The sequence below is a fragment of the Gossypium raimondii genome, chromosome 11 (assembly GCF_025698545.1).
Source record: "Gossypium raimondii isolate GPD5lz chromosome 11, ASM2569854v1, whole genome shotgun sequence".
Classification (NCBI taxonomy): domain Eukaryota; kingdom Viridiplantae; phylum Streptophyta; class Magnoliopsida; order Malvales; family Malvaceae; genus Gossypium; species Gossypium raimondii.
This window is the reverse complement of record NC_068575.1, coordinates 25375343-25384452: the sequence shown is the minus strand read 5'-3', so window position 1 is coordinate 25384452 and position 9110 is coordinate 25375343. Positions and strand designations below refer to the sequence as shown.

General features: G+C 32.9%; 1 protein-coding gene across 11 annotated transcripts; it reads left to right on the top strand.

Moving 5' to 3' along the window:
- The first annotated feature begins 4827 nt into the window (after positions 1-4827).
- On the top strand, positions 4828-8493 carry LOC105785375 (uncharacterized). 11 transcript variants are annotated; one of them, XM_052624614.1, is made up of 11 exons: positions 4828-4969; positions 5102-5271; positions 5353-5448; positions 5595-5789; positions 5870-5976; positions 6086-6130; positions 6987-7064; positions 7389-7521; positions 7620-7733; positions 7840-7908; positions 8023-8493. In XM_052624614.1, exons 2-7 carry the CDS (start codon positions 5149-5151, stop codon positions 7000-7002), a joined length of 582 nt encoding a protein of 193 aa, XP_052480574.1. In that variant the 5' UTR covers positions 4828-4969; positions 5102-5148; the 3' UTR covers positions 7003-7064; positions 7389-7521; positions 7620-7733; positions 7840-7908; positions 8023-8493. The 11 variants fall into 11 exon arrangements, with proteins under 11 accessions (XP_052480574.1, XP_052480570.1, XP_052480577.1 ...); XM_052624610.1 differs by lacking the exons at positions 6987-7064; positions 7389-7521 and adding an exon at positions 6816-6986 and having other exon boundaries at positions 5374-5448; XM_052624617.1 differs by lacking the exon at positions 6086-6130.
- Positions 8494-9110: the final 617 nt, after the last annotated feature.

Genomic DNA, 9110 nt, shown 5'->3' with positions numbered 1-9110 from the left:
AATCCCTAATTAGCATTTTTATCAAAAATCACTTAATAAAATATAATAATCTATCAACAAATATTTATTTTTCATCATCAAACAATAAAAAGCTTGAATATTCATCAATGGCATTTCACAAAATCATCAAAAATTTCAAAAATTAAGACACGAGCTAGCTAGTATACGAAGAAACGATCTCAAAAACGTAAAAATATCAAAAACGGAATAAAAACGGACTTACAATTGAGCTTAGAAGTGGCCGAACCTTAGCAAGCTTGTTAATGGCTTTCTCTTCTTCAACATTTGGCCAACAAAAAGATGAACATGCATGATATTTTTTTTTATGTTTTGTTTTATTTATTACATAATGATATTCAATTTACTTATTTACCCTTAATGAATAAACATAAAAATTTTATAATGCATGTCCATTAATGTCCATTAACACTACCAATGGTCTACTATCATTATAAGGAATTTTAATTTAATTAATCATCGCAATTGAGCACTTTAAACAAATAGTATGCAACTTTTGTATTTTACGCGATTAAGTCTTTTTATCAAATTAACTAACCAATCGGTAAAATTAAATCACAAAATTTTCACACATATCAAATAACATGCTGTAAATACCAAAAACAATATTAAAATAATTTTACGACCTCAAATTTTTGATTCCGAAACTACTATTTTGATTTAGCTAAAACTGAGCTCTTACAAAAATGGACAAATATAACAAAAGGGAAAAGGAAAAAGGAAAAGTGTGCGATGAAGACTCTGTTTCCAACTCTCCTATGGAAAAAAGAACTCACAAATCTGCCCATGATGGCCTAGGTTACTTTAAACGTAAAGGAAGAGACATAGGAAAACAAATGGAGATAATACGGATGAGAGTCCCTCCAAAGTCATTCGTAGAAGATTACTAGACAACATATCACCTTACAAGGCGGCAGTTGGTGACCAGCCCTGCCAAGAGCAATAAGGTTGTTTTGCTGGAACTGTCGAGGGCTTGGGAACCCTGTAGCAATTCGTGAACTTAAGCAACTTCTTATTGCGAACAATCTTGATGTGGTATTTCTATGTGAAACAAAGATACATACTAACAACTTCAATCGTATTTGAAACATGTGCAGGATGTCGAAATGCTTAGCAATGAGTTCGAGTAGGGGTAGTGGCGAGTTAGCTATGCTCTAGAGAGAAGGAGTCGAGGTGGCCATCCAAAGCTATTCTAGTAGCCACATCGATTTGATAGTGCTAATGGAAAACAAGAAAGTTTTTCATTTCACGGGCTTTTATGGTCAACTTGACCCAAATAATAGAAATCTCTCTTGAGAAACGCTTAGAAAAGTCGGTAGAACGGTGAAGGAATAGTGGATTTTGGGAGGGAATTTTAATGCTATTATGGATGATGATGAGAAGGAGGGTAGTAGGAGAAAGCTAAGGGTTCTTATGGAAGATTTTAGAGAGGTTCTCGAGGAGCTGGCTTTGGTTGATATTAAAACTTCGAAGGGCTGGTTCACTTAGGTTAACAATAGAGAAGGAAGTGCCATGGTCAAAGAGAGATTGATCGGTTTGTGATTTCTTCAGTGTGTTTGGCTTTTCTGTATATTAATACCATTGTTATTCTTCAAACAAAATTAGACCATGATGTCGTGATGCTTGACACGAAGGGAAAAAACCTAAGAAGAAGCAACGAGACCCGAGACTCTTGTTCAGATTCGAAGCGTGTTGGGCAACAGATGAGCATGCCAAAAACATTGTTAAAAATAGTTGGTGTAATGGTAGCAACAATATTTTGGAGAAGATGGATAGGATCCGTGAGACGTTGGGGCCTTGGCAATATAATAAGTTTAATAGGATGAGACATCAAATCAATAAGTTGACAAAGTAGATTGATAAGACCATCGATGCGCCGAATGCTAATGCCAACTTTAATAGGCTTAAGAAAAACCGCTTCAAATTGGGGAAGCTTTACGATGAGGAAGGGGGTTATTGGGCACAAAGATCAATAATTAATTGGCTTAGAGAAGAGGACAGGAACACCATGTTCTTCCATGCTAGGACCACGAGTAGACAAAAAAAGAATAACATTGATAGGCTAAAAGACCATAATGGGTTTTGGGTGTACAACATTTGGACAAGTGTCGTGTTGCGAGGGACTATTTCTATAATCTGTTCATGAACAGCAATGGCACTAATGATGATGTGGATATGAGTTACATCCCCATTTTTATAAACCATGATATCAATAAGATGCTCATGCAAAGATTTACAAATGAGGAAATTTTACAAGCTTTCAACCAGATGGATTCGAGGAAGGCACCTGGCATGGATGGCCTCCCTGGTATTTTTTTCAAAGAAAACTGGGAGGTAATGGGTAAGGATCTCTATCCTATTGTCATGATTTTTTAAATGGTGTTAAAAACATGATTTTTTAAATGGTGTTAAAGACATTTCTTGTATAAATGAAACGATCATTGTCCTTATTCCAAAAATTAAAGAACCAACTAACATGACAAATTTTCGACCAATTAGTTTATGCAGAGTGATATACAAAATTATAGCAAAGACTTTAGCAAATCGGTTGAAAGGTACACTACACCAAAACAGGCTTTTAGCGGCGTTTAGACAAAAAACGCCACTAAAAATCAAGCATTAGCGGCACTTTTATAAAAATGCCGCTAAAGGTCGAGCATTAGCGACGCTTTTTGGAAAACGCCGCTAAAAAAACGCCCCTAAACCCTAAGCCCAACGACATTGTTTTCTGAGTTTTTGGGGCCTTTAGCGACGTTTTTGAAAAATCGCCGCTAATGCTCGGGCCTTTAACGGCGTTTTTGAAAAAGCGTCGCTAGTGCTCTGGCCTTTAGCGGCGTTTTTCAAAAAGCGCCGCTAATGCTCTGGCCTTTAGCGGCGTTTTTGAAAAAGTGCCGCTAATGCTCTTTCCTTTAGCGGCGTTTTTAAAGAAGCGCCGCTAATGCTCGACCTTTAGTGGCGTTTTTTGAAAAAGCGCCGCTAATAATAATAAAATCTAAAACCATTTTAATTATCTCATTCTTTGATATATTCTCAAGTAATGTTTCAATTATATTTTTTTATTGTAAGTTGAAAAAATTGATATTTCGTTGTATTTATTATATATTGGTCAAATTTACATTTAAATGATAATTAACAAATAATATTGTTTTAATACAAAATGTTTTTATTAAAGAGAAGTCCTAACTCCTAACTATTTATTATTATTTTTCAATCACAGTTTATTTAAACTACTTTACTAGAAAATATATATTAAATTATGAGTAAAATAAAATATCATAAAACTTAAATTGTTGTGTTGTAAAGAATAAAAATAGAATAAATTTTATAAGAATAATAAATTTTGATAGTTCGATTAAATAAATCAAAGAAAGTAATATAAAACACCAAATATCGTGATAAATAATATTATATATTGATAATTTTATTACCAAAAATAATTTTATATTTAGTAAATCAAACATGAACACAACAATGACCTAATAGTACCTACTCAAGAGTAAGAACTGGAAATGAATGAAAAGGGACAAATGAGGTTGTTACTTGGTCTAATACCCACTAGAAATTAATACTAGCTAGGTTTTTTAGGCTGAGAAAGGGTTATAGGAAAATATTATAAATATTGAAATTTGAATAAAATTTATTAAATATTGATTTTTAATTTATATATTAAATAATTTCAAATATAATTGTGAAAGATACGATAGTATTAATTTTAAAAGATTTAATTTAATTATCATTATAGTTTAGGTTTAATATATATGGTTTAGAGTATATATATGGTTAATTTAAGATTTTGGGTCAGTTTAAAAGTTACAATTTTAAGGTTTATAGATTATGGAATTAGGGATTAGGGATTAGGGATTTTGATTTAAGGGTTGTGATTTAAGGTTTATGGGTTAGGGGTTAGAGGTTAGAGGTTAAGATCAGTTAGGGATTTAGGGTTTATGGATTCGGTGTCAAGTTATGGTTTAGATTAATTAGTGTGTTTTAATTTATATATTAAATAATATTTAAGGGTTAGAGATTCAAGGTCGGGTTAAGGTTTAGGGTTAGGGATTTAGGGGCAGGTTAGGGTTTAGGATTTAGATAATTAGTGTTTTTAATTTATATATTAAATAAAGTTTAGGGGTTTGGGGTTAATAGTTAGTGATTTAGGGTTTAGAGATTCGGGGTCGGGTTAGGGTTTAAGGTTTAGATTAATTAGTATTTTTTAATTTATATACTAAATAAGTTCTTATATAATTGTAAAAGAGATAATAATAAATTGATATGCAATATACAATAATTGAATATAAAAAATTATAAAATATGCGAGCTTTGGCGGCGTTTATAGCAAAAACGCCGCTAATATGTATTAGAAATTTTCAAAAGCGGTGTCGTTTCATTATAAGAATTTAATTTATTAGTGGCGTTTCTTACGTAAACTAGGAAAAAGGTAACATTAGCGGTGTTTATGACTAAAAATATTTAATCTAAACCATTTGATATATTTAAATATTAGATTTAAAAAATTAATTTTTATAAAATCACTTAACTAATAATTTTAATAGACAAAATAAAAGATTTTTAGCATAGCAAAACAGTGTCGTTTTATTCCAAATAAAATATTTTTTTTGGCGTTAGCGGTGTTTTTAAAAAGCATACAAAAATAATTTTATTTTAAAAATAGTACCATTTTATATGCTAAAACAGTGTCATCTTATTTCAAATAAAATAAATTTTTGCGGCGTTTTTATGAAAAACGCAATTTTACTTTAAAAAAAAAATGGCGCCATTTATAAATTTTCCCCCCTGAAATATTTCCCCCCTAAAATCCCTAATTTCCCCCCTAGAAACCCCCAACTTTACAAACACACCGTCCTCTAAAACTTTTAACTCCATGCCCATTGCTATTTTTGCTTCTTCCCTATTTTTTTTTTCTGATGAGACTCTTAATCTTTACATACAACAGGTCTCTTCTTCCCTATATATTCTTTTTCTGATATTATATGTATATATATATGGAGTAGCAAAGTTTTGATTTATTATGGTATGGGGGGTTTTGATTTGTTTTCTAATGGGAAAAGGAAATGATAATTGACAGGAACTTTGTGATACTAGGAGGAGAGGAGGGGTTCCAAATGCTCGTTTATGCCTTGGTTTGGGATTCAGATGCCTTACGTTGTTGCATATTGCATCATGTTCCTTCAATTGGCCATGCTTGTCTTTGGGAATCATGGATCACTTAATCTCCTGGGAATGTTAAAATTAGAAGTAACTAATATTTCTCATCCATTTTCTAAGAATTTTCAGCTATGTGTGTTTTTTTTTTCGTTTCTATTTTAAATCTTACAGGCAGAGAAGGTATTCAACCAGGACATGTTTTTCAAGAAGACTGTCAAATATGTTGGAGAGCCAATGACCCACTTGGAATCTATTGCTTCCTCTGCGGTATTTCTTCCTCCCCGGTGCTGCTCTTCGTAAATCAAAGTTAATGAAGATTTACTTAGATTTCTTCGTTTTCGTTGATTATATCTTTGAACGCAGATTCATAATTAAATATCTTCGTTTTCGTTGATTATATCATTGAAGAGCAGCTGAAGAAAAGCCTGTCTTCTGTTCAAATAAATGGAGGTGAAACTTTAAATGTGCAGCACAATAAGAGCTCTGCTTCTGTTCAAATAAATGGAGGTGAAACTGTAAATGTTGGAGTGGAGGTAGCTAATTCGGAAGTAGAATACATTGAATCTGAGAACTTGAGTGATCTAGAAGATGTTGATACATGTCTTAAGGTATAATTTACTTTCAGTTTACACTTCAATTTCTAATATTTGGTGTACTGTTTGCTGATTTGCATATATACCTATTTCAGAAGCTCTTACCTGGACTTGACTTTAAAGATTGGATTCTGGTTGTTGAAACACTCAATAATGTTCGTCGATTATCAGTATTCCATAAGGAAAGAATGCATAGTATGCTGTAAGCCTCCAATTCTTACTTGGTTATCTGACTAGAAATTAAGACTAGAGAATCGGGTGTCTTAGATTTAATTTGACTAGTGCATTCTGTTCCTTGTTCTAATGTGCAGGGGTGATTTGATCCATCTTGTAGTTAAGTCCTTGAAGAATCCTAGGTATTATAAAGATACTCACTGAACATTTATAATTTACCATTATGGTGGGGGATTTTTACTGCAAACAAAGGGTCAAAATTTAAAGAAGATTGCATGAAAACCATTTGGCAACGAGTGGACTGTGAGAGATCCTATAAAAGTGTGAGAGACGGATTCGTTTTTGTGATAAGGCAATAAAGAGAGTAGGTCCAAAGCCAGAAAAAGAAAAAAAAACGATGAGTAATTATTTCACCAATATACTCAACTCATTAATGATTATTTTGATGTATAATCTTTTATAACTTTTTTTTTCCTTATTTTATCTGGAAGGAAGTCCATTTTTTTTCCAGTCTTAATCAGGGTCCATGGCCCCTTGGTTAAATGGGAAATTTTCATTTTAGTCTCTCCTAAATATTAATATTGTAAATTTAAGCCTTTTACCCTTGGATAAATGGAAAAATTATATTTTTGGCTGCTCCTAAAATTTTTTAGCTTTAGCTCCCTCATACAAAGTTCATGGCTTCGTCCCTGTTCTGCAGAATACTGTACATGGAGTTTTTCTGAAAATAGAACAGCATAGTTAGGAAGTCATTATATGCTTAATGTGCTAGTAATTTGTTGGTAAGTAGATGAAGTTTCTGTTTATTTGAACTTTGGTTTTACTTTATGCTAAATGTTGGTAGGGCATATACTAATTGATGTACAGGCTCGTGACTGGTAGCATGCCCGCATTTGTCTACATGTATTATGTGCCTGTCAATTATTATACATGGTTTAATCAAGCTCATAACCAGTTGATGTAAAAAATTCATTTGATTATGCTGTGCTGGGTGGATCTTCTAAAATTGCTGCCATTCTTGTTACATATCCATTTCAGGTATGCATCCTTATAATTGGTGTGAAGTCTTGTATAACCTCATTTTCTCTTCGTTGGCTGGTCATGATGCCTTATGAGGTGTGTGAAATTTTTTTCAAGTTATTCGAACTCGGTCATAGGTAAACGAGAAGTTAAATCCTTTCATTTACAAATACAAAGTATTATATTTTATCACAGTCTGTAATTTAAATCCCATTATTGAGTTTAGAGCCATGATATTAGTCTAAGTAGAATGCGAATTCGAATTGAATTATGCAATGGAAAAGCTTTACATATTGTATTGCGAAAAGTCGTATCTCCATAATTACACAACTCTTACATGTCTGCTTGAGATCTGGTTGATAATGTTTTATGGGAAGGACTTTATAAATTGTAACTGCTCACATTTTCTATTATTTACAGTTGTTGTTAATAAAAGAAGTTGGAACTAGTTTATCCATCTACTAGCACGTTTAAAGAATTAGAGCTATTGCATGTCTTGTTCCTATTGGACTCTGCATCTGGAACCCATGTGAGAGCTACAAAAATGATAAAAGTAAAAGTTTGAAGTTTCAAATGTTTTCTGAATAATTGTATTGCCTTAGTACTATCTGTTGTGGCTAAATAGTAATATCCATGCAATTTGATTTACAGGTGTTGATGGTGGATTTGACAACAATGAACTAGAATATGAAGAAACTCACAAAATAATCATTTTGCCTAGCTGCTTGAAATCTTCCTTTTCCATCTGTGGAGTTGCCTGAGAAGGTATGGATTGTCTCATTTTTTATTTTTAAAGAATTTTAAAATCAGAAGTACATATTCTTCATCTTGGACAGTAACCTAGCTTGGTTATCCAATACGAATACTGTAGGTAAGGTTGGCAGTTGATGCTATTTTCATGGCTGAGGGTGCTGAACGGAAAGAGCATATGGGTATTAAGGTGATTTTTTTAAGTGTTTCTAACTTTTTTTGAATAATTAAATTGGGGTTTTCTTTATCTGAAATATTGATGGATGTTTTGGCATTTGAATTTCATGATTGGGGTTTAACGAAGCTTCTAGCAGACAATGCGCCAAAGGCCATGAAGGAACAAAAATTAGAGAGCTATTTCGGCCGCAAGATTGCCATGTAGTTACTCAAAGAAGGCAGATGCTACTGTAGTTACTCAAGATTGCCATGTAGTTACTCAAGATTGCCATGTAGTTACTCAAAGAAGGCAGATGCAAGAAGCCATGGAGGTATTTTTCTTTGGTCAAACATGGAGTGATAAGTAAAGTTTACTTTTGTTGTTTCATCACTATGGAAAATTAAGGTGCTGTTGTTTTTATTATTAGACTGGAAATAAGGAGGACATTGAAATAAGGTAGCCAAAATTTTGTCACCTGTCAGTAATAGATACTTGTAGAGTTCAATCAATTCAACGCCGTAAGAAAACGGAAGCGTATGTATAATAACTGTATTTGTAGTATTGATTTTTGTTATATAATAATGAAAGGAATATATGTTCTTTTCCCGTATAATGAAATTTATTTATTTATTGTTAGGAAATTTAATTGTTTATGTTAATTTATTTATTATAGGTGAATGTTGAAATTTATTACTATAATTTAATGTTGAAATTTATTACTATAATTTATTTTACTTTTATTGTTAATGAAAAGTAATACATTCAAAATAAAATTTGACCTTTCCATTTGTTATTACAAAAATTTATTTAATAAAAAGCGGAATGGCACTTTTAGCGGCGTTTGTGAAAAAAACGTCGCTAAAGGTCCTGATCTATAGCGGTGTTTGTGGGAAAAGCGCCGCTAAAGGTCCTGATCTATAGCGGTGTTTGTGGGAAAAGCGCCGCTAAAGGTCCGATCTATAGCGGCGTTTGTGGGAAAAGCGCAGCTAAAGGTCCTGATCTATAGCGGTGTTTGTGGAAAAAGTGCCGCTAAAGGTCCTGATCTATAGCGGCGTTTGTGGGAAAAGCGCCGCTAAAGGTCCTGATCTATAGCGGCGTTTTTGGGAAAGCGCCGCTAAAGATCCTGATCTTTAGCGGCGTTTATTTCTAAAAACGCCGCTAAAGTTAGCGACGTTGTCATTAGCGGCGTTTTTTGCGGCGCTTGTCAAAACGCTGCAAGTACTTTTAGCGGTGCT

What these genes read in the sequence shown, in the direction of transcription:
- LOC105785375 (XM_052624609.1), top strand. Translation starts at nt 5,149, where the DNA reads ATGCCTTGGTTTGGGATTCAGATGCCTTACGTTGTTGCATATTGCATC. An exon ending in TGGGAATGTTAAAATTAGAA is followed by an intron (nt 5,272 to 5,352) that starts GTAACTAATATT and finishes TAAATCTTACAG; the next exon opens with GCAGAGAAGGTATTCAACCA. An exon ending in ATGTTGATACATGTCTTAAG is followed by an intron (nt 5,790 to 5,869) that starts GTATAATTTACT and finishes TACCTATTTCAG; the next exon opens with AAGCTCTTACCTGGACTTGA.